Source organism: Varanus komodoensis, unplaced genomic scaffold (assembly GCF_004798865.1).
Source record: "Varanus komodoensis strain SLA01 unplaced genomic scaffold, ASM479886v1 scaffold32, whole genome shotgun sequence".
Classification (NCBI taxonomy): Eukaryota; Metazoa; Chordata; class Lepidosauria; order Squamata; family Varanidae; genus Varanus; species Varanus komodoensis.
Genome location: NW_025335798.1, coordinates 16,158,608 through 16,185,180, shown reverse-complemented (window position 1 = coordinate 16,185,180; position 26,573 = coordinate 16,158,608). Strand labels below are relative to the sequence as shown.

General features: G+C 38.7%; 1 protein-coding gene across 1 annotated transcript in view; it reads left to right on the top strand.

Moving 5' to 3' along the window:
- Window positions 1-26,573, top strand: part of NCKAP5 (NCK associated protein 5) — a 640,837-nt gene that overhangs the window by 208,949 nt on the left and 405,315 nt on the right. Inside the window, exon 3 of the mRNA XM_044438433.1 lies at window positions 22,425-22,498. Coding sequence (XP_044294368.1) covers window positions 22,425-22,498 — 74 coding nt within the window. The remainder of the gene's footprint in view (window positions 1-22,424; window positions 22,499-26,573) is intronic.

The window sequence follows — 26,573 nt, the reverse complement described above, 5'->3', positions numbered from 1 at the left end:
TATCACAGGAAGTAATAGTTCCACTCTATTCTGTGTTAGTTGTTGTCATCACTGTCATCTTACATTTATACCCCATGACCACAAATTTGGATGGCTCTATAAGGAGATTAAATAAATTCAAGGAGAAGAATGCTGTCATCGACTACTAGTTCTGACAGATGTATTCTACTTCCAGTAGCAGAGGTTGTATGTCTATGTCGACCAACTGCTGGAGAACTTGTACAGATGGTTACCTTTATATGCTGTTGCATTTATATCTTGAGGGATCCTTTTAGGCATCTGGTTGGTCACTGTATAAACAAAATGCTGGTCTGAATGGACCATTGGTCTGATCCAGCATGGCATGTTTTATTTTTCTGCCTCTTAGAAGGAACACAGGATGGCTGTTTTATCCTTTCAGCAACAACCCTGTGAGATAGATTAGGCAGAGAATCCAGAATAGGTCAAAAGCCTGGAAAAGAAAAAATTAAGAAGGCAATGACTGCAGTCTTCCTATATCTGAAAGGCTGGAATGAAGAAGATGAAGCAGACTTGTTCTTCTCTAGAGGGCATGAGACCTAAAACTAACAGGTAGAAACTGCAGGGAAGCAAATTATGACTTGATATTAGGAGAAACTTTCTAACAGGAATTGGTGTTCGATAGTGGGACTTCTGGGGATGGCAGATTCATCTACCTTTGCTGGAGGCATTTAAGCAGAGGTTGAATTGCCATCTGTCAGGCATGCTGTGAGCTGCATTCTGCAGTGGATAGCCTTATTTATTTATTGGATTTAAAAACTACACCCAATAGTCCCACACAGGATTCCTTGGGCAGTGATATCTTGCACTGATCAGGGGGCTGGATTAGATGATCTCTGAGGTTGCTTTCAAATAGCTAATTCTGTGATCAATATTTATATAACTTAGGCCATATTTGGTGTTATACCCAATTTAGCAATAAATATACATCAACACCTGTTGATACACATATTACTGTCAATGCACAGTATAATTCATTAACATCAATCAGTAAAGACACACATTATTACTTACCAAACCAATGAATAAAGTGTTCATATCAGTATCAATATTAAAAGCTATGGGAGCATTATTTTTAAGTGGCAATATTTCTTTGGGAGCATGGTGGCTGCAGACCATCCAGAACTCATAAGAAAATAGACATCCAATTAAGATTTCTGTGGGGCTGGACAATGAATCAGGGAGGCCCTTTAAGGAAAACACACAGAACCTATACACAGTTATAGATTTTATGGGTTCACAAGAAAAGTAAAGGGTGCAAGTTTGCTTCTATTTCACTGACCCTTGGAGTAATGAAAAGTCCTTTGAGAAATTTAAATACTTTTGCCTCAAGCTCTGCGTCTTAGTACTTGCTTTTTATTGCCTTCTTGTGTGGTTGTGAAAGCTCACAATGCAATTTGTTCAACTGCTTACCATGCTCCCCACACACATTCACAAATGTCAAGCATTACAGACATTTTTTCTCATCGCCTTTGGAATGTGGAATTCCCATGGTCCCTGTGATTACAGTCCAGCATTATTTATGACTCACAAGTACAGCAACATATTTATTTTTATTGCTATAAACCTCATGAGAGCATTTTTCAAACACAACTTTATGAAACTTACACAAGGGTTTAAAAATCTCTTCTCAATTATGTTCGTCCTTAATAGCAAACTGCAAAGCAACACTAAATGACTCTACTACTTAAGTTTTGCAAGTTAATATGTTGGACTATGGATGGTGCGCGCACACACACACATCATGATAAGATAGCTGTGGGAGATCTATTAAATGACTTTTACTCTTTCTTCCATCTCAATTATCTATTAAAATCATTTCCAGCATTACAGTGATGAACTGCAAGAGAAGGTTACTTTTAAAACCTTTCATAAAGAATAGAATTTTGAAATATTGCTGAGGAAAACTGATAAAGTGACTTTTGCTGCTGTGCTTGTTCTTTTAGCCATGAGGTAATACTGAACTTTCAGTGCACTGGAATAAAACAATCAGATTTTCTGTCAGGAAGACCATAACATAAAGATACTTCAGCACTTGTGTTGTTTTCTGTATTTTATTATTTTTATTGCAATTTAGATTAATAGACATGCTGTCCTTTTTAGTAAGGAAAGAAGCACTAATTGATGAACATACAGTGCACGTGACACAGTTAACCTTCTCATTATCTGCTTACTCTTTGTGTGGTAGTTTTGTGGAAGTGGGAGTGTAATCTCAGTACAGTTAACAAAATGAGTAATGAAAGTGCAGAGAAGTGGAATCTTATAATGGAAGTCATCATATGTCCCTAGAACTGATATTAGTCTGTGCTCAGAAATGGAGCACTGGCTGTAGAATACACCACATTAAGAATGTTTGCTTTCAATGGCCTAGATGGCAACTTTACAGGAGTTCAGTGTCAAGGGTTTGTGTTAGGAATGTGATTCCAGTCTCTCTGGAGGTTAAGTAATGGTAGGAATTTTATATCTCCCTTTTATTTTCATGTGTGTATGCACAATCCATTTGAATATCAAAATTCAATTTTCTTTCATGTTACATTGCTGCAGAATTTCCTTTAAAAAACACAGGGTAAATACAACCTTGTTCATATGTTTTGCTTTCATTAAAATTAATTAGACTTCAAAAAACATTGCTCCTCTGATTTGCTATTTAATGACTAGTATTAAAAATCATGCCTCTGTTTGTCAAGGTTTGTTTAAAAAGCAGCACAAGTTTTGATAACACTGTAACTTTTATAGTTAAATGCTCTCTTAATGAGAATGGATTGGCTCTTGAGAATAAATTAAGTCCTTCACTTGCATCAAGAGTAAAATAAGATTGATCTTTGAAGGGGCTTATTTAGTTACACTTATTGATGTGAACTTAAATATCCATTGGAAGTGGCTTTTATCATGTGGTCACACTGGCTTAAATATAGAATTGTATTGATGCGGGGAACAAGGGATATAATTTTCTATTTTTAATCCTCTTACTTTTTTTTAACCGCTCCTGTCTTTTTTTTTTTTTTACTTACCATATCACTATGTAAAGAAGGAAAACACAAACACTAGATAACTGCGCAATGCTCACTGGATGTTAACCATGCGTATATGTCCTTCCAAACATATAATTTGAGAAAATACAGGCTAGCAATTTTGTTATGTGTAAGCAAATGACACATTTCAACCAATATTTAGGAACAGAATGCAGATCTTCAGAAGATCTTAGTCCTAGCCTATTGTGGTTTCCAAGAGCTAATGCTAGCACTGGACATGGCCCTGGAAATTAGTAGACAGCCAAAGGAGATGTGTATACATTTGAAGTCCAAACATCTGGAGGATATTTTATGGAGGGCTTTCATCCAATTAAGCCTCATGTATTCAAACTGGCTCAGGTCATCTAAGATGGTTTAATAAAAAGAAGTGTACAGGAATGTTCCATGCTGGTGGCTATACAATGAATGAAGTCAGTAGAGAAACGAGATAATCAATTTAGTGGAGAGGATGCATGGTGGAGGTTACAACAACAATGGGTGAAACCCAGGATGCAAAGGGAAGCAGCAAAGGAGAGAGAGTGAGAGAGGGTGTGAGGTGGGAAGTACTGAGGACAGATGCCTGCTTCTGCCAGCTCTTCCTACCCACTGCAGACCAGCATAGGGGCTAGCTGCACTCTTCACCCCACATTGCCCGCCTCGACCCCAGCTGGCATCACTGCTGGTGGGAAAAGCCTCAGTGCTGTTGAGGAGGTGGGGAACGGAGGGAGAGAGTTGAAGAGGAGCCAGCCAGGAACAGGGAAGCCACTCCTGGGCAGAGCCTCCAAGACCAGACCCTTTTCCTGTGGACACAGTTAAGGGCGACAGCCTCAGTGCTGGCTGAAGGGCAGATACCAAGGGCACCCCCCCCCCACTTTTGCCACCCATGCAATGTCCATTTGAGGCCCATTTGAGCCTACACTTGCACCTTCTGCAGAGTGGTGTGGTTTCTGCTCCACCCATCACTTGTCATAGGGCGCCCCCCTATGGTGGCGAGAATGTCACCACAACAGAGAGGAAGAAAGGGGAACAGTTGCCTACTTTCTTTTAGCCATGGTACAGAGGCGATGTTGAGGCAGGTCTGCACTGGCTGAGCCTTTTCAGCCAGCTGTGCTGGTTTGGGCATTAGTTTTTTGGCAGTGGGAGGTTATAGTTTGTTTTTTTGTTTGTTTCAATATATTATTGTATTAAGAATTATTGTTTTGACTTCCGCATTGCTTTTGTAATTAATATTATAGTTTTATTTTTAATTATAATGTATTTTGTAATTGAATTTGTATAATTTCTGTTTTATTTTAAGCCACCCAGAGAGCCCTATACGCTATGGGGCAGCATACAAAAGTGAGCCAGGGTGGTATAGTGGTTAAGAGCACGGGACTGGGACTCAGAGGATCTGAGTTCTAGTCCCCACTCAGCTGTGGAGCCAACTGGGTGACTTTGGGCCAGTCACAGACTCTCAGCCCAACCTACCTCACAGGGTTGTTGTTGTGGGGATAAGATGGAGGAGGAGAATGATGTAAGTTGCCTTGAGCACTTTGTAGGAAAAAGGCAGGATATAAATCGAAAAATAAATGACTCTGTGTGCGTGCGTGTGTGCATGCATATCTGGAGGAGTTATGTTCATCCTTGTGGTTATAGACAGATAACTATGTTTCATGTTTGTATTACATGCCAAACAAATATTTAGATCTGTGTGATTGGTTCAGTCATTCAGCCTGAAGAATCTTTTAACAATTAGCATTTCTTTTTCTTTCATTTGTCTGTTGATTGTAAGAATTGCTATCTTTGGCAGTAGCATAGCCCAATAAGAAATAACATCACCTGATGGCATGTAAATAAAGTATTTATTCTTCTGTCAGCTGTGTTTACAATCACAGGAACCTGAATGGACATAAAACTCACATTCCATTCTGTTCTATTATATTCTAAAAATGTCTTTGCCACTGTTCACTTACAAAAGTGGGTTCTTTAACAGTGTGCAAAAGACAACACACCACCAATAAAATACAGTAAAGCAGCAATCTAAAACTCTGACCGATATAAACAGTCCATCATTCAGCTAAAGCAAGATCACAGTGGTATATTACTCCTTAATATCACAGTTTCAGGATAAAACGTTACGTAATTCCATGTATTTTTATGGGAATCAAAGGAGTGCAGTTCACAGAGAAAAGGTTTTGAACCATGGAAATCTTCTATGGTCACTAGTTCAAGCAGGGGACCATATTAGTTAAGTGTCCCTTTCCCTTATTGTCCCTTGAATATCTTTTCTGGAGATTTTGTAATGGCAGCAGGGAGGGCGGATTTTCTCTTAAAAATGCACTTTGAAAAAGTGGTTAATTATAGTTGGCTAAATCTAGGGTGTTTTTAAAAAATCCCTGTCACACCGTTTAAAAGAATGATTGTGGAATTAATTGCAACCTGCACAAATTAGCTATGTTTGATAAAGACTGGAATTTATATCTTTTTTTTTTGGTTTCTTTGTTTTCTTGTTTTACAGTGTAAATGGCTAGAATACTTCCTTTTCTCCAGAACATGAGGCAATGTGACTGAAAGCATATTATTTTCTTTTGATTGGCTTGTCCTATTTACTGAAATGGGTGTCTGGTTTGCAAGCTATTCTTGTCCCTAATAAGGCACTATTGATGGCATCTACCCACTTCCCAGCTGGTGCTCCAAAGTATTTACCTACTTAACCTGCACGAAGCTTGCTGTTAATATATCTAAGTGGCCAAATGTGCCCGAATAGTTCCAAGATTTAGTGAAGACACAATCATTACTCTCAACAGCAGGTGCTTTACTTCCCACTGAGGAGAATATCACCCTGCTGCTTTCAGTCATAGCAAGAGCAACAGGAGCAAAATTCATGAAGATACAGAAAATGTCATAGTGCAATGTATCAGAAATTCCATTTTCTGATAGGCATGCTTAGCCATGTCAGTATATAAGATGAGTATTTTAATTGACAGTTTAGTTACAGTTTCTTGCTAGAAAGTTTTTCAGTTTGCGAATTTAACTGGTAAATGCACAAGAGATGAAGCATAGTCTGAGGTGCCACTACATTTCTGTTTTTCCTTTCTTTTGGTCTTCTTACTGAAAGTAGCTTTTGCAACATTAATTAGTTGTAGAATTATCCACTGAACAGTTATAGATAGAATGACGGGCTCTAGCAAGAATTCCAAAAGGTCAGATTTATCTATGTCACACATATATCAGGTGGGCTTGGAAATCTCACTGTGCACCTACCCTCAGACCTTGCTTCTATAGACTGACAGTGCTTATAATAACTAACTTTGCAAGGTCACTTTGTTTCACATAAATGACCGCCTCTGTTCTAGATTTATTATAACATTTTCCTGAATTCTTCAGCTGTCCACACTTCTGTGGCATTGAAAGTAGAGATGGATTGTTAAAAATACACTAATTTGTTTGCTTATTAGAAAAAGATATAATGCTTGGAATGCTCAGCAGCAAGAGAAAAGCAAGTTTCCAAAGAGCAAGGTGGTTGGACTCCATCAAAGAGAATGTAGGCCAGAGCATAGTTCAGCTGAAAGAGGTGGCACTGGATCGAAAAGATTGGCAAGATTTGGACACAACTGAAAAGCTGAACACACAATCTGTTTTATCACTCATAACTATATTATGAGTTGGATCTAGAATTAGTTATACTTCAGTTAGACCCCTTGATTCAATACTGCCAAACCTGGATCCAACCTGATATATTTCAGTCATACAATCACACTGTGGGGAAACAAACTCGATGACTTTAGCTTGGCAAAAAGACCTTGTGGAAAGTTACTAAGCATAGTTAAGAAACAAGTGCAGGGAGGCTCTGCATACCTAATACACATGCTTCTTTGCTGTTAAAATCTGACACCTTGCTCTTCTCTTTTTGTGGGGCATGTCTTATTTGACAAGATCTCAATTAAAAGATGGTCAGGTATATGGGGAACCATCCAACGGAATTGTTGATGAAGATAATCCCAAAGTCAGTTGATGACCATAGCTGAGTTTTACTTTCATTCATTCATTCATTCATTCATTCATTTAGAAGAGAGACAAAAGAATGATCAAGTAGTCTAGGGTAAAAGTCATCAGGAAGTGGGAATAAAATATTCAGTCAGGATTCAGTCAAGTGTAGCCAAAAACAGTTCAAGGTCAACACAAGTGTGAGGCTCAGGATGCAAGAAAGCAGGATGAAGGAACCCATGAAGTACGCTTGAAGTTTTTTTATACAGATTTTGCCTGGATTACACCTAAGGTATTGGCTGCAGCTAATCAGGGGTTTAGCTTCAGCTATTGAACAGTATAGAAATGTAATAAATAGCCTGAAAGAGAAAATATGTGCTTTAGGTGATGCTGTTCTTGGGTGCTTGCTAGACACAGTATTTCCTAATTGCATTCTGAGTGGTCCTGGGACAAGAAAGACTCCCACTGTTCAAGCTTGAGGGCCCTGCCTCCTTGACAAGTGAAGGGTTGGCTTTGTTAAAAATCACTGCTTATGGGTCATCCTCAGGGGAAATTCTTTGCTCCTTCTCAGAGGAAAACTCTTTGAACAGGGTCATGGCAAAGCAGGTCTGTTTTCAGCACCTGGATCTACTGCCACAATATCAACCTGCTTTGAGACCTTGCCGAGGCAAGCTCACACTTGGAGCTCTTCCGGGTGTTGCAGCATCTGGCTGTGTTTCCTTGCACAGGGGTCCTGTTCAGACATGATGGATGTCTTGCTCCCAGTGGATCAGGGTGAGGAAACTGTGTTGGACTCTATCAGAGCCAGCCATCAAAAGTTATGAGAACTGTAATCTAACAGTACCTAGAGTGCTATAGTTCCTGCATCACTGCACTGGCATAGACCTGAAATAAAAGTAGCTCCATATGTTCTTAAGATAGGGGACGAGGCTATACAAATTGTATAAGCGCCAAGATGGTGTTGTGAAGCATATCCTTCATAAAATGATAGAGCTCATAGGATCTTTGAAGTCATGGAGATATCAGTTTTTTTCCAGATAGGAATCTGATATTCGCAAAGTCTATACTCTGCTCTCATCCCCATATCAGGCGTAGGGATTGTGTGGTCCTCAAGCTGTTAGTGGACTGAAACTTTCATCAACTCTGGTATTGCAATCCAACAACAGCTTTCGCTATCTGTGCCTCCTCCTCTGAATTGCTTTGTTTCTTATAGGAACTATTCATTTGACCTTCTCACAGTGTTTGTGTTACAGTGACTGTGGTTCACTGAAGAGTCAGGATGCAGCAGCAGAAACAATGTAGTAAGTTGTGGTATCACAAAAAGAGTCAGGAAAAAACATTTATCTCATTAATTAAAAGCCTGTCCTGAATAATCTTTAAAGATAGATCTAATACATTCTTCTCATTCAGATTTAAAATTTGCATTGATTCTAAAATTGATGGAAATGAATTATCTACCTAACTTGTAATGGCTTTTATATACTAATAATCTCCTCTGCTCTTCTGGGTAGCCCTAGTCCAATTGCCAACAGATAATCTCTGGATTTTTCTAATTCCTTACTCAATGAAAGAATGAGAAGAAATAGACATAGTAACTGAACTTAGAAAATTACATTTAATTTTAAAATGTCTAGTGATTAAATGGGTGTCCCAATTCTTCATTTATTTCGTGGCCTGTGTATGGGAACCTTGAAGAGGAATACATAAAGCTAAAAGATTTGTGAAGCAATGTTCACAATAGATATATTTTGCTTTTTTCCTTACTTGTCAGTGTGAGCTATCCATCAAAATGTCAGGCCTTCTGGCACATTGGTCTGGTTAGGATAGCCTAACTTCTACTTTTCAGCACAAAGGGCACTTTTTAGCACATGCACTATATTCTAGGCACCTGGTATCTTCTGGCAGTCCTGGGCGAGCAGCAGGAATCAGCAGTGTCCGTCACATTCAGCAAGGCACGCACTGCTGGGCACCAGAATGTTCCCATCCTGTTATTTCTGTTCAGTGCTGCTGTCATCCACTCTGTCTCTGGGCCCATGGGGAAAGCAAAATGACTTCTGTTTTCTTGGATAGGCGTGTTAGAGTTAGGACCTCTCACATGTCCCTCTTAAATGCAGGGCAATATGGGATGCCACTCTTAATTTTCTGAATATCGGGAAATGAAAGAAACGGGACAAGTTAAAGCTCCACTGAAATTGCAGTGTGTGAATACTGTGGAAATGAAATACTCCTCCACTGGGGATAATATGGGAACAGACTCCTGCTGTTGGAAAAGACAAGAGTGGACACACCACCGTGTGCATTCCACTCTGCATTCCTTGGTTAATGAACTAAACAGTGGTGCTTTGTGGTTGGAGCTGCTGCATAAAAGGTCTGATTCACAGAGAAGAAAGTACTGTGTCACAAAGAGCATGTCTGTTAAACCAGGGCAGGACATTTATTTCAAGATCCAAAGATCCAGAACTGAATATTCAGAAACATTAATCAGACAATGTAGCAGGCACAGCAACCAGGTTGCACACACATATTCCTATCTAGTAAATAAGCCCCAGTTAATACAATCACCAATAAGAAAGGCAAAGTAGGAAGTCTTACGTTTCTCTTCGTGAACAGCAGATGTGCACTGCTTTAGCTCCTGGTTCAGGTTAGGGATTGGCATATGAACATTTTTGTTCATGTGATTGCCTATCCAGCTAGCAATGTATGCAAAGAAGCTTTGCTCTCTGTCACCCAGACACAAATCATAGTCTGATAAGGATGTTGGGATTTCTCACTGTTCTTTTCAGTTCGATTGTTTTTCTGTTCAAAGCACATGATACCAGAAATAGTTAATCAAACACCTCTTGACTCATAACCAACTGCACTCTTGTTTTAAAGGCCAAAACATGTTTCCTTGCTGAAGAAGATTCAGCTTAGCTATGATTTGTGATCATTACAAATTAGCAAGAGCTAACTGCTACTGCGATGAATTGTATTGCTTTATGGAGCATATGACATTGGCGAAATAGTATGTAGTGCATATTTATATGGAAATATGAAGAGTATGAGCTGGTGGCTTTCCCTCAACACTTTTGTGTGTAATTTATGGAAAGCATTGTTCATATTAATCAGCTATATCACACACACATGTGGGAGGGTGGGGAGAAAAATATCTTATCATATTTATATAGACAATAAAATAAAGAATTTAATGGACCATGATAGGTTCTTCTTAAAACATTAATTTCTTTGTGTTGTCTTTAATTTCCATGATAATGAAATCCTCACAATGGCCACTGGATATTATTATATCAGAAATAATTTAGATCATTTCAGTTAAATACCATTCCTCTCTAGTGCTGTCATTGGGAAATGATTACTGTACATTTCCCACACTTGCACAGACATTAAATGGCACACTTTGAAAGTATTTCCTGTTTAAGATAAAAATGATTTTTTTTCAGAATCCTTTCATTTAATTACTGTTAAGCTGATACTAGCGGAAATGGATTTGTTTTTTTTAAAGGAAATTATTAAATTGTTCATCTTTCTCACACACACTGCTTTCTCCACAAGTATCAGTGAAGCTCAGTGAAATATGAATTTGCTGAGATTCCTAGCATGCACAATAGTTTAATCACAAAATGCAGGAAGCTTAAACATTTTATAGTCACATGTGTACACAGGGACAATTTCAATGTACCAAATTGTTGCTGTTGTGCTGATAAATGCACGCACCATTTGTCAGAATGAATGCAACTTTACTGACTTCACAAAAGCCACAGGTTGATCAGAATTAGATGCTTTGCTGGCTTTAACCTGGAACAAACTCAGTATTACATGTGGATTACTTTTTATACAAGTTGTAGGTACTCAGAGGTGCCATATTTACCAGCAGGCTAAGCTTTTTAGTTTGGAAAGTTCTGATTCAGCAAAATATTAATGAGAAAGTGATATAACACGGAGTATAAGAAAATTTGCTACACATATAGTGGATGCTTGTGTACAAATGCCATGAAGAACAAGATTCTTCTATGTTGTTACTGAACTTGATATTATGTTGCAATGGCACCCCTGAAGCACTGTGACTGTTACATGAGAAGACAGTGCTTTGTGGAAGAGTTTGAGAGCACACGCCAGATGAGGGTCCCATAGCTGCTTTTTTCAGAGTAAAAGTGGTCAGTTTAAGAGCTCTGCTCTGAGAAGGAAAGACAGGAAGGCAGGGAAAATAAAGTGGCACAACTTGGTTTGGCCTTTAGTAACAAACATTGCATAGAAATACCACTCAGTGATTCATGTTCTGTTCAGCTGTGTCAATAGCATTATGCTATAGAATGTTTCCTACTAAAGAGCCCATCTCCCTTAATTAATTTTTATTCTTGTCTTGGTGACCTGTCTGACAAGAACTTTGTTGGGGGGGTTTGGGGGGGTTGGAAAGAATATGTAGAAGATGTTCATTAACAGAAAAATAATTATGTATCTGTACTTATAGACAGAGACATGGGATTTAACCTTTTGGGAAAAATTAGCTGGACAAGCAAGGCATCTGATGGGAACCAAACCCATTTGTTGACAGAAAGTTTCTGTTTATTTTCTTACATAAACTACAGCTCTAGCATGTCTCAAGTCAACAAAAATATTTTTGAAGGAAAAATTTAGCTTTCTGAAACTTCCCTCTTTGGCTTCTTTCCTTGTCTTCATTGACAACATTTGGGTTTACTTATGTCTGTTGCATTTTCTGGTTGTCTCTTGATTTATGTTTTTACTTGCTTAGTTCTATTGTATTGATAGATACAGTAGATATTGTAAGATACAGTAGAATAAAATGCCATTTTAAAAACTTATCTTAATTGTGGACCTTAAACTTAAGGAAAACTTAAAGACTGGATATAAGGCAAAATTGACAGTTATTGTCTCTGGTGGTTAATGTAAAAGCTTTAATTTTACCCTTTTTAAATTTCTATATCTTTCATCAAAACTTCTCAGTTCAACATGAAATACATTCACCTGAATTTTAATAGGTTAACAGCTAAAACAGGTTCATATAGCTTGGCCTCCTACAACAGCTGACAGTACTCACCTCCAAGTGCTCTTCCAAGCTATCAAGAGCCTTGGCATAGAGGGCCATCTTAATTTGGTACTGAAAGGATAATAAAGTTGGCACCACATGAGCTTCAGTGGGAAGATGATTCCATAATTGTGGGCAACCATAGAGAAGGTCCTCTTCCTTGTTGCCATGAATCAGTCCTTCCTTGGAGGAGGCAGTCAGAGGAAAGCCCCAGATGTTGATTGTAATGTTTGGCTAGTTTGTGGTTGGAAGATTTGATTGTTCTGTCAAATACTGCAGCCCCAAGCCATGTTGGGCTTTATTAGACTCCAGTGTTCTGCCAAAAATATGGACCGGCTTGTCTGGGATATGATCTTTTAGGAGGAAAGGTGAACAAGAACAATTAGGGCAAGGAGAGAGGAGAATGGGTTAAATCACATCTTCATCTTTTCAAATTAAAACTTCAAAAACTACAATATTTCAGCAAAAATAATTTTCACCATTATATATCAATTAAGCAAGCTTTTGTGTGCATTATTCTTTATACTCTCACGGTATGTTTATATTCTTACTGTGTGTTTGTGTGTATTCATATATTACTAATACATATGATATATGAATACATATGATTCATTTATTGATTTAGGATATTTATATGCCGTCCTTTGCAAAAGCCTCAGTACGGCTTACAAAGATAAAATACAAATATTACCAAACATAAATAAATTAAATTATCGACTCACTCTGGCTGCAGTTAAAATATAATGGTAAAAAATTCAATATTAAAACTTATTAAAATGTTGATCAAATAACAAGGTCTTAACCTGGTGCCGAAAAACATAATGACAGCACCAGGCGGACCTCTCTGGGGAGCGCATTCCATAGATGGGGCGCCACCGCAGAGAAGGTCCTCCTCCGGGTACTCTATCTCCTAATATCTTTCACAGAAGGTTCCCGGAGGAGGGCGTCTGCCGCCAATCTCAGGGGGCGGATGGGCAAATAGGGAAGAAGGCGTTCCTCCAGGTCCCAAGTTGTTTAGGGCTTTATAGGTAATAACCAGTACCTTGAATTGAGCCCGGACTTCGATGAGAAGCCAGTGGAGCTGATAGAGGACTGGGGTTATATGAGAATAACGCCCAGTCCCCGTCAGCATCCTGGCAGCTCTGTTTGGCACCATCTGAAGTATCCGGACTGTCTTCAAGGGCAGCCCCACGTAAAACGCGTTGCAGAAATGCAACCGGGAAGTAACCAATGCGTGTGTCACTGTTGCTAGGCAATCTTCCTCCAGGTAAGGACGCAGCTTATGGATTAGCTGAAGCTGAAGGAAAGCGCTCCTCGCCACTGCAGCCAGTTGAGCTTCCAAGGGCAGCTCTGGGTCAAAGAGCACTCCCAAGCTGCGGACCCTGTCCTTTAGAGGGAGTGCAACCCCATCCAGGGCAAGGCCCAAGTCACCTACCCAGGCACTTGAATCACCCACCAACAGAAACTCCGTCTTAACTGGATTGAGTTTCAGTTTATTGGCCCTCATCCAGCCCATTACTTCAGCCAGGCACCGGTTCAGCACAGCCACTGCCTCACCTGGGTTAGTTGAAAAAGAGAGGTAGAGCTGGGTGTCATCCTGGTTACCTGAAGGAGCTCCTGCATCCATATATGCCCGCCCGCCCCTTGAGATCAGCGGGAGAGGCCCTTCTCTGGGAACCCTCCGTGAAGGATATTAGGAGGGTAAGTACTCAGAGGAGGGCTTTCTCTGTGATGGTGCCCTATCTATGGAATGCGCTCCCCAGAGATGTCCACATGGCGCGTCGTTATTTGTTTTTTGGCGCCAGGCGAAGACCTTTTTATTCAAACGTTATTTTAATTGTTAATATTATTTATTTATTTATTGGCCAGGTTGACTCAAATTATATTGTTTTTATTTTGTGTTTATTTATTTATGTTTGTGAGCCGCCCCAAGGCTTCGGCGAATGGGACGGCATAGAAGCTTCCTAAATAAATAAAATAAATAAATCAGCATACTGATGACCCTGCAGCCCAAACCTCCTGAAGACCTCTCCCAGCAGTTTCATGTAGATTTTAAACAGCAAGGGGGACAAAATGGAACCCTGTGGTACTCCATGGCAAAGTTGCCATGTTGCAGAGCCAAAGTCCCCCAGCACCACTTTCTGGAATCGGCCATCAAGGTAGGAGCAAAACCACTGCCAAGCAGTGCCCCTACTCCCAATCCCGCCAGCCTATCCAGGAGGATACCATGGTCGATGGTATTGAAAGCTGCTTAGAGGTCCAGGAGAACCAACAGGGACGCACTCCCCCGTCCCTCTCCCTGCACAGGTCATCATACAGGGCGACCAAGGCAGAGTCAGTGCTGTACCCGGGTCTGAAGCCAGACTGAAATGGGTCCAGATAACTAGTTTCATCCAAGAGTGCTTGGAGTTGTCCCGCCACCACCCATTCCAACACCTTGCCCAAAAACGGGATGTTGGCCACCGGTCTATAATTGGCGGCCGTCTCTGGATCCAGAGACATCCTTCTTTAGGACCGGCCTGATTACCGCCTCCTTTAAAGGAGCGGGCACCCGGCCGTCCCTCACAGAGGCGTTAATAACCTCCAGGATCCAAGAACCAATCTATGAATCTATATATATATCCACATATATATTTCCAGCACTGAAATATTTAGATTGGGCCTAAATAAAGTTTATGGAGGGAATTTGTGGAAAACAACAACACAAATCTGCATGGATGGATATGGAACATGGTTGCATACTGATACACGTAATGGTAATGATACATGTCTATATATGCTTACACACCTACATTATTTTCTTGTAGTGCTGGGGAAGGCTGGGATTTTCTCTGAGTTAATTTTCTAGGAGAATTAACAGCAGCAGCTTTGGTGCACTACTAACCATTTGTGGTTGCCACTTTAAAAAGAAAGTTTACGTTCAGTAGGAAACAGTATGAACAAAGCAGGGTAACCCTACTCCTTGTGTTGATGGCATTATCCAAAAGAAGATTGGACTTTCTCAAATGCTATAAAGATAGAACAGAGACAACATCACATGCCATAGCTTGGAGAAGAATTCTGAGGCAGATTTAGGGGCTATTTTGAAAGAGAAGCTGCAATTAGAAAATCTAGCTCAATCTGAGCAAGGGGGAATAAATCTGCAAAAACTTTGAGCTCTTCATCTGAAAGCTAGCATTAACTTACTAAAAGAGAAAAAAATCCCAGAAGTGCTGGTAAAATTTTGTTTTTTGCCTTTTATATGTAACATTTTGTCATGTTAAAACAATAAATGTAGTAATAGTGGATAAACTTGCAGAATTCTAAAATTCTTAATCTTCTGAGCAAATATAACTTTAACTTAATACTCCAACATGAAGCTTTAAAAAGATAGTTTTGCTTTTGTTATGAGCCCAGGCTTTCCCTAAGTAGTCAGGCAGTCCTTTACAAAACAGATCTATTGGCACTTCATGGCTAGCAAGAAAATTGAGCTCTAAAAGCCCCCTAGAAAAGCCTTCTCATGTAAAGAGCACATGAGTGTTGAATCTTAACTGGAAACACCCCATCTGCCATCCTTTCCCCTTCACTAACACTGCAGGCTCCACCTTCAAGGTGGCTCCTCCCGGTGGAGAGCTAGCAGGTGAGACTGATGCAAGCCTTTTAACTGGGTAGCTTCTCTCTCTCAATGCCCCATCATAGGGTGAGTGTTGGTCAACTACTTTCTCTCCTCTCTGGAGTCCCCTCCTGGCAATTCCAAAACCTGTCTGCTCTTGTGTTCACCTTGGGATACTGTGGGTAATGACCTTGTGGGAGCTTCAAAGGCTCCTGTCCCCACTGGACCTCCACTGCTTCCCATTGTCTCTTCTGCAGTGTCTTCCCCTTCAGAGTCTGATGAATCAGGCCCTTGGGAAGATGGCAAACAGTGGGTACCTGGCCCATTCACTACAGTTTTGATATTCCAATAGAGTATTCATTTATTGGACCACTTTGAACCATCTCATATGACTGAGTAAAACCTTATATACATTTCCAGGTGCAGAAGGAAGGGCAAAAATAATGACATGGAAACTGGAGCTAGGGCAAACCAGTACCTCTTTGTTTATTCAACATGGGAATTCCATCTCAGTCTTGATATGTAAGTGAATGTAGGAAAACTTTTCAAGCCCTCTTGCAGGCATCTACATTGCCTTCCAGGTGAGCCACTTGGCTTCAGACTAGGAAGTGTAGTGAATCCTAGTTTTCTGTAAGAGTAAGGGATCTTTTGCCTTATGTGGGGGATGTTTCTGTCCCTTAGCTCATGCAGGCTGTCCTGATGCATTGTGTTGCCATGGGAAGGAGGAGGCAAGGAAGCCCACTCTTGCTCATGCAGTCTATCTAGAATAAATTTGAATTCAGTCTCACAAAAATGAATGCATACTTTTGGTCAACTTCCATGAAAGTTCAGGTTTGTTGGGGCGTTTTTTGAATAAGTTTTATTCTAAATAAACCTAATACAAAGAAAAACTAAAAACAACGTCAATCATCGGAAACATCGGACCTACTGGGTCAGCCCCCCACATTTTTTCTTTTTATGTTAACTTATAAACATATTTAAATCTATACGAAGCCCAGTTTCTCTAGCCAATAATAAAAAGAGTCCCAAGTTTGATAGAAGAAAGTTCAGGTTTGTAATGACATCTGATTAAGAGGCTGCAGTTTAATACCAAGAACTAGAATTTCACTATGGATCCCAGACAACACTGTCCAAGTGTTTCCAAGTTCAGCTGAAAATAGTGTGCACAAAATAATATCAGCATTAGCATAAGTGGTACACAAACTTGTTTAGCTTTACTGATACATAGATGCTTTGTCTGGATGTGTAATATGTGTATTACGATGCGTTTATTTGTTCTCTACCCCTACCTCTGGCCTCTACACTCTTACTCTTATCTCTCCCTTAGCTTTCATCTCGTCTCCTGTCTCTTTTCACTTCCTATTATCACCTTTCTTTATATGTATGTACATAAACCAAATATTAGACTAACTGTAAGTAATAGATTTTTAGAAAATAGATGTGCATTGACAAGATGAGCACTGCTAGCTACTGCAAAACAGATGTTACTTTAAAACCTGCCTTAACAAGTCTCCTTTCTACAGCAAAAAATGTTTGTGGCTAGAGCTGGGTGTGCTGTCAGACATGGAAAAGAAAGACAAAGTGAAGGCAGGAAACAATGAAAGCAAGATGCCTTTCAGCTGTCTTACTAAAGGGGTGAAGAATGTGTTGGCATGTCTGCAGACAAGGAAGCTCCAGCCTTTGCACTCCTGTTGGCCTCTCAGTGCTAATCTTTCATGTCTGTGTCTTCATGACAGGTCACAACATACAAGAGCTACTGTATATAGCTCTGGGGAATGATTTTCTAAGTCAGCAATGTTTTTATAAAGAAAGTCTAGGCCACTGAACAGGAGACCTTTAAGCAAAGAATTTTGATGGGATTTCTCCCTCCCATTAGCCTAGTCAATAAATGGTGTTTAGAGATGACATTCTACCTAAAATTTATATGACTCTGTTTCCTTAGTTCTGTAACAGAGACACTCAATTGATTGCTGACTACATGAGAAACATTTAATGAGACATGTCTCCATTAGAGATTTGTTGACTTTGGATAACTCTCCCTTGCAATTTCCTTGTATACAGTAGAACATGTCCACATCTATTTGGTGATGGTACTGGGGGAGTGAAGGAAAATCACCAATCTTTTGAGGATTGAAGCCTTCACCCTGCAACTCCTGTCATAGTTGGGTCACCACTTACACGCATGCCTTTAGTAAGAAGTGACTCAGTTGGAATTATTGGTCTTTAAGATGGCCAGGAGAGTTCTAAGTAAGAACACCTTTTCTCCTGTATGTACCTCTTGTTTTGCTGCTTAACAGTAAGCGGCAGGAAAAGGGAACTGGAAGCCTCAGCTCTACTGCTGGTGGGCTGTAGTGGAGGTGTTGACAACCATGTCTTCTGCCAGATGAGTTGCAAATGTTACCTGAGAAGAGGCATTTGCTGCTGCCCCAATTTGCTGCTTTACCTCCTTGTGTACAACTGGAACCTGCTGCAAGTAAATGTTAAGATTCTCAAGAGGGCAAGTTATTGGAAGATAGGATGTGGGAAGGCTATAATAATTGCAGTTCATTTTTTCACTAGCAGTTTCCCAAGCAATTTGAAGGCTTTAATGCTGTACTTGTTGATTTAATTCTATCAAGGCTACATTGACATGAGGAGGTACTACAGCCATGAGGATGGCATGCAGGGTTAAGATAGGAACATAGACATATATTCTACATTGTTTAAAATACAAACAAGACTATACTCAGGGAGAAATGAAATTGCTTAGAATACATGTGGGGTATGTGAATATACTGTGTATCAGGGAAAATAGATGAGATTTATATATGAACATACTGTGAGCTATGAAAATCTGCATTGCAAAGCCGTGATTATTGGACATTTATGTTACTGTACATTGTACATTTTTGTTAGTGTAGATTTCAACATATATAGCTGATTGTGCAATTTTCTATTAGGATAAAGGGAAAGGACAACAAAGAATCTGGTAGCACATTTATTGTGGCATAATCTATCATAGGAAACTACCTACTTCAAACAAAAGTCATCCCCCTTGCACATTTGCAAGAGAAAAAAAAAGTTGGCTTGCATTTTCCCCTTAGCTCAGAGTAGATGATTTACTAATTTCTAATGAAATTTTGCAAGCTTTTTATCATAAAAGTGAAATAGCATTAATAGTATCAAGAGTATCAGAAAAACTGGAAAGAAGGATTCTGTACTGGAATTATACAAGTATTCTGAATCACAGCCTAGAAACTGCATCAGAAAAATAAAACAAAAACTCTGCTAGATTTTTCCCCAGCACTTCGCATTAATACTTTTCATGCCTTATTAACACCTCCTGTCTCTTTCGATCCATCACATCTATGAGTCACAAGCAAACACCATATGCTGCAGAGGTCCGTTACTTACAACCATCACTTATACTCAGTGTATTTTGTTTGACCTGTTGTCTTATAAACAATGATCCAGCAGTGGCACAGTTTCTACTTGTCCATATGAAATGCTGATTATTCAGAACTGGCTTATTTTAACCCCTTAGTCAGTTTCAATAAGACACTGCCTTTCCTTCCAGATAATTGCATTTTAGTCCAGTCATAGCATGCCAATTACAGAGAGGAAGGGTGATACTGTGATTTTTCTGCCAAAGTGCCAGTCACCCATTCCCACAATTACTGTTTCTGCCTGTAACTCAGGCTGTCACTTTTCAGAATTACGCTCTGTTTCTACTTGGAAAGGAAGAATGTGGGTGGAGAAGAGGAAAATGGGAGCTACTGGAATATGGAGCTGCTTTCAGCTACTGGTGTATCCTCCACCATCCAGTTGTAGTGCCAAACTGGGACTTATCACACAAGGAGAACATAAACTTAGGGAGTGTGCTGCTGCATGCCTATAGAGCCCCAAAGCTATGTTGCTGCTATATTCACAGAGGAAGCTGCTAATTAAAAGCCCAATAAAATTAGAGCAGGTGAAGTTTCACACTGATCTAGCCCATCACTGTCACATGCGCACAAGACGTATGAAGCTGTATACATTCTCCCATAATGCAACTGAATTTGGGAAGGCCATCTTTGTGCTACATCCAAAGATTCCTTAGTCATGCCTCCCCCCCCCCCGTGTCTCTCTGTGAGTGTGTGTGTGTGTGTGTGAGTCACCCTATATAAGGGCTACAGAACCAAGATGTAATGTAGCTCTTTAACTTTATGGTATATTAAACCACACCAATGTGCTTGGACAGAATGATGTTAAAAATGTAATGTAATAATCATAATAAAAAGAATGGCCAGCCAAACTTTGTAGAACTAGATTACAAAAACAACTGGCTTCAAAATATGATAAATCAGGTTTAATCACTTTAGCCACAATGTAATATGGAATGTGTGTTGATGCTTAAGTAATTGTGAACAATTAATAAATCTTAGCAAAATGCTTTGGTAATGCAACTGTTATTGTTTGTTTGAGAGTTTAAATTCAAAATCATAAGGTATTCAATTTCTAGTTCATAATGTATGCTGCATGTAAGCTTTATTAGCCTTTCACTGACAGGGCATTAAAATATGTTAGTTGCTTTTGGATGGCAATACAATTACTGACAGAACTATAAAACGGAAATGAAAGAAAGGCATAATAAACAGCTCAGGCAATAGCCTGTGCATGCTGGCTTTTTCTGTTGTCAAAAGAAAGCCCATTTGAAGAAGACCTTATGTAAGTCAGACAACTAAGAACACAAACCTATACAAATCTACTGGGAAATACAAACCTTTGGGGCCAATATGATTTATGAACAAGTAAAGGGATGCACAAGTAACTTCCATCTAACTCAGTGGGACTTCCTTCAGAGAAGACGTGTGGCATTGATCTGTAAACTTCTGAGGATCAAAATTCAACCTATATGCAGGGTGCAGTCTCAGGACAGCATGAGGAGACTGAAGCCTCATGAGACCTTTCTGTTACAGAGTCCTCTCCCAGAACTGCTAACACAGAACTGTCTTCTAAAGGTCTGGGGTTTTAATTGTCATACCAGCCCTAATGTGTGCAGCTACCAGTGGTGATCCAAATGGATGGTTCAATTGCTTGAGGGGAAGCTCAAAGTGAATGCAATTCCAAATTTTATTGCATCTTACCTATTTGCAACATGGAGTTAGAGGAAAGTGATTGCTAAGCTATGGAAGGTTCTCTCGGGAGTTTTAAAACATTCTAGCATGTTTGGAGCCAAAGCTTTGATAGTCAAAATACCTTCTCTTTCCTCTATTTAAAAAAAACAAAAAGAACTAACCCTGTGACACATCTAATTTTGCCCTCTGGTCCCCCTTTCCCTCCTGAAATCACTTTCTGGCAGTTCAGTGTTACAGATACTCCTAACAAGAGATCTAAGTCCTAGGGTTCATTTTCAATACATTCATCTAATCCTCTTTTGAAAAAGTACTCTTATCGGTTTTTGCTACATCTCATCACCCACTTAGTGGGTTTGCATAACAAGCAACAGAACAAAAATCCTGCATTAAGTGATTATATTAGCAACAGTGGTATAAATGTGGAATAGCTGAGCACAGTAGGACATCTCTCTGCTGTTTTCTAAGAAATGAATGAAGCTACAATTATTAAAGATACTCAAAACTACCCTAAAAGAGAATATATGTTTTTGCATAGAATGTTTAATTTTCACGTTAATTCCAGATAACTTCAGAAAACCCACTATACCAATTTCATTAGTGCAGCAAAATAACTACAAGTATAAAACATGCTACAGCCCTTCGTTATTTTTATAATTATAGACATCTTTCTAATTATACTCTTCCAACTGACTTGCAACATTTGGCCCATTCTATGCTATGTTCTTATCCTAAATCAAAGTCAAAATCAAAGAATGCTAAGTTGACAGAAGACAATGTATAAAATAGAAAATATATATCGATATAAAATTAAGACTTCCAAAGAAGACTAGAGAGATATTCTGTTTCCCTGTAAATGTTTTCTTATGGTGTTTTGGCATGAGGACATCTGGTTTTGTTTCCAAATCTCTTATAAAACAGCAGGGGTTACCAAACAGATCCTGAAAAATGCTAGAAAAACTAAATGTGACCAGCATACATGAAATAGGATGGTGGTTCTTTTGTAATGTATATCTTCATGTTAAAAAGAGATATAGTCCTGCTGTTTAATTCATGACACTTCTGTCTTGCACTCTTCAATTACAAGGAGAAATAGCTGAACAAAGACCTGCCATTGTACTACACACAGTTCCACAATCACACACCTTCTCTGTCAATAATAATGGCTGACAAACATCCCAAGTGCACAAATATGTATATTCTTATATAGGGAAAATCTTTGGTATTTTGGTGAATACATAAAACACCAGCAAAATGCTGTCATGAGATGGCATATTTGCATAGCCAGAATTTTCTTTACTAGTTTTACTATTCTTTCTTCTCATTTTTCAATAGTTTTAACAATAATTATATAAAAGGAGACTGCAGTGTTATAATTAACTTACAAAAATATTTTTCTTTTCTTCAAGTAAAATATGAAGTGTTACATCATAACAAGGTATGGCCATTTTCAAAGTCACAGTGATCCTTATTTGCTTTACATTGAGCATATGTGTAGATTTTTAAAATTAATGTTCTTTTCATGGCCAAATTATATATAACAAGAGAGATACATGCTGGGATATCCTGGCCTTTTTGTTTTAGCTATAACGCAGGTACAGGACTCCAAATATATGGGAATGGTGGCTCCAGGAGCTTCTTGATCTTTCATTCATTCTACTTTCTGTGATTGATTAATTTATTGTTTTTCTTTCTCAAAGGAATATATGGATTCCAATAAGTACATTGACCACTTACTGATTCAACTGGAACAGCAACGCTGGAATGTCTGGAGGTAAGTGCAATTTGTTCATCTAGCAGGGCAATGGTATTCATCTAGGTAAGGTGATCCTTTTTGTATTCATTCATAGAAAAGTGTCACTGATTTCAATGAGACTTACTCTGAACCAAATGTATACAGGGGTGAAGCCTTAGCAGCCATTATGACCTGTCCTTGCCTTTGTTCTTAAATTCACATATAATGGAAGGTGCTGATATACTATCAATCTACTCTGCTGAGAATGTCACTTTATAAGTTCTGTTGTTGGATTGTAAACTGTAATACATTGTTAGGTTGGCCTCATGAGACTTTTGGGTTATGATAGTTGTTATTTTTATTTGCATTGTAAATTGCAATGTAATTTTCCTGTGGTACTTGTTGCACAGATTGCTTTGCTCACATTCACAGCTTTCAACATGTGATCACCTGGAATATATGGCAGCTTTACCTACATTTCTGTTAATTCACCAGTGAAATTTTACATTGGTTTGGATTCTACACATTATTTTGGTAGTTTCACAAACAATACGTTCATTTAAAGCTGTATGTGTATGCACATTGTATCAGAATAAATTTGAGTAAACTGCTTCATGCTATGTTATTCTGACTTTGTTATGCCTGCTATTTTACTTTCCTTATTAGTCAGCTGTCAGTCACATAGGAAAAGATAGCAAATTCACTCATAAGAGAGCTTTGGAGTAGAATGGAAGAAAGTGTGTTGTATAGAATAGTGGCCAAAATGTTAACTCCCCCATACCCCCTTCAGTGTTACACTGAAAAACCAAGCTTACCAGTTGATACAGACAAGCACGACGTTTCAAAATGGCTATTACATATCACCCATGTAAATTCTATTTTGTAAGTGATACTGAAAAGAAGATTTAATGCACTATGCTTCTGAAGTGTCCTGGCTGCTGTGCTTTTTCAGGAAAATGCTTTTTGTATCCAGAAATAGTATCTCAATTTTTACTCTACCTTGGATTTTTAATTTGCAAATGATCATTAACTTTTGACACTTATGATCAGAGGTCAGCTCACTTGAGCAACCTTCAGTATATACAACTAACTAGAATATGGTTTTATGACATATTCAAATATTTACATAAGCACATGGTTGGAGCTGTGCCTGAAGTCCATAATGAATGATTATCAAGTAGATTTAAGAATATTCTACCCCTTTGATTTAAATGAAATTGTCAGCTAATATTAAAGTTTTTCTTGCTTCTTGTAATGATTAGTAGATGAAGTTGTCAGAACAATTGGTTTTACTTGTTTCTAAAATAGCTTTTCTCTACCTTTTTATTGATCCAGAAGTGGAAATAATTCCTGGGATAACTTTATCTGAATTCAGCAGCTTATGAAGGACAGAGCAATCCTAACTGTCACAGTTCATCATTTGGCATGAAATATTTGATTGTTTTTTTCCTTTCAAAGTCACACATTTCAGAAATATAAATGTAAATTTTGAAAAAAGAGTTTTTCAATTGAATTCCATACATATTTACTCAAAAATAAGCCTCCATTGTGTTCAGCTGGATTTATTTGTGGGAACTCTGAGCAGCACTGCTTTCTTACAGTACAGTTCCACAAATTTTTAGTCAGAAGACATTATATTCAGTGAGCCTTGCTGTTGGATAGGTGAGATTACAACTCCACCCTTCACCTTCTTAAATCTCTCATTCCATTGCATCTTACTTCTAACTTCAGTGACACAATAATATTCTTTGCTGGGATGGTTAGATACAGTGTGTATTACAGAAGCCCAGATATGGTGGACTAGCAACAGTGACAAAAGTTTCAATGCTTTGGGAAACTGATGATCTCAAGTCCTACAAGAACTATGGAGGAAGTCACATAGAACTGATAACAAGATTAGGGGACTGACAGGCACAGGAACTGAGAACCCGCTAGCAGGCTGAAAACTGAAATTAAGACACATGGTGTGTGTGTGTGGTGGGGGTGGGGGGGGGAGCATAGAGGACCATATCTGTCAGTAGTCTGTACAGATCTTGATAATTGGATAATGGATAATTTCATCCAGTGACTGATTATACTTGACTGCCCTTCCTAGGTCCCTTCCTCTTGCTGGAGAGTAGAGTAGGAGTTCCCACCTATCCTTGAACAGCCATAATTTTCTTGGCTGCTGTGCCTGCCATGGTAAGCAGGCTTGAACAGAGCAGCAAGCTCACTGGGATGAGGACTTTGATCTCTCTGTAGTGCCCAGCTCAGGGGTTGCACTCATTGGAAAGCCTTTAGTGTAGATGTTTCTGGTTGTTCATCTGAGAGAAGTGTTGAAGCTCTGATCTGGAACCTCTGTTTTTTGCAACTCATTCTCCTGACTCAGCAGCTTTATTTCTCAGCAGCATAAGTTTGAGACAAAGTCTAGTTTAGATAAAAAACTAAACTAGAAAAGGAAGTATATTACAGAGTAACATGACACAAAATTTACGTATGAATAAAGATAACATGACCATGTTGTTTGATTTACAGATTAGTTAATGAATATATAATAATGGATCAGTAAGAAAGAGAGGAATAGTTGTAGGCAAATAAATTACACTAACTTTTGTTGAATGTACATCCTTTTCAGTTTCCCAATTTAAAATTTTATGAATTAGAATTTGGGAATAATTATAAGGAGATGCTTTTACATGTCTGTGTGTGTGTGTGTGTAATTCTGAAATAAACAGAAAATATGATGACATAAAGACTTGTATTTATTGATATTTTATTATAGTTTTTATCATAATGTTAACAAAAGTAGACCATTTTCCTACCACTAAATATTTCATTGTCTTGATTTTCATCTATAAACTATATTTCAAATCACAATTCCAGCCATTTCTGCTTCATATTTGCACCACAGTTAATAATTCTTTTTAAATACATAATGCTTAGTTTTAACCATTTCAGAGTACAATATTGTGATTCTCTTCTACCTCCTCCTCCTCCTCCTCCTCCTCCATGATTCTCTTTCACATTATCATACATTTTTTAAAAAGAGGAGTCTCTGATATGTGGAAGTCCATGGGAATAGCTGATACAATCCAAGGCCAACACTAGATTGTCTATAGTCAGACAGATGTCCTAATAAATCAGCATGGACCACTTCTCAGACTTCATTATGCTCTTGATTTGTGGCTGCCACAATTTTAATGTATTGGGTCATTGGGTATTGAACCTGACATTGAACGATAGCCCCCAGTTTACTCTAGGCTAGCTAATAAAACAGACAGACACAAATTCTGAACATTTAGCTCCTTCAGCATTACTCACAGCCTAGGCTGATTTATAGCAACCAGGTCGAGACAGAGGGACTGAAAGCGATGTCATGGTGCTTACACAGAATGTCTATGTTACCACATGTAGAACACTATGCTAGAAGAGTCTTAATCAGATGTAGGGGAAGATTTTTCCTTTTCTGTTTTACAGGTAGATTTTGCTTTCTTCATGTAGCACAGCCATCAGTTCTAGAGCATGAACATTTATTGCTACAATATCACTCCCTAGGGAACTAGTTATGGGTAGCTCATGTTTTATAGCATTTTCCAAAAATAGATCAAGAACATATGGTCCAGACCCTTTTTTTCTTTTGTACTGCATAAAAAAACAGAAAGCAATCTCTCTTATTTCTTCCTATACTTCCACAGGTGAAAGCTATGAGGCCAGCATTAAAATTGGAAATTGTAGGCCTGAGAGCTGGATACATCCATGCAAGATTTATTTTCACCTTGTCAGTTTTTATGCTTTGAATATTCTGATACTGTTTTAGTGGAAGTGGAATACATTATCATATGCAAATAGGCCCCAGTTCAATCCTAATTTAGCTTCATGGTATATCGATCTATATATTGCTCTCACGGTACATTTCTATATTCCAGAGTGTCTAGAGATATCCAGAAAGAAGATTATTTAATTATTTAGCTTTCTGCCAAATCACATCATTTAATTGCTACTTGGCACTGCACTATGTTATAAGTAGCTCTTCTAACAGGAAGGGAAATTACTTGTTCTTCAGACAATAAGATTTAAAATATTTATAAAGGATTCAAGGAGTCGCCTTAGTATACAGTGTGTATGACCCAAACTC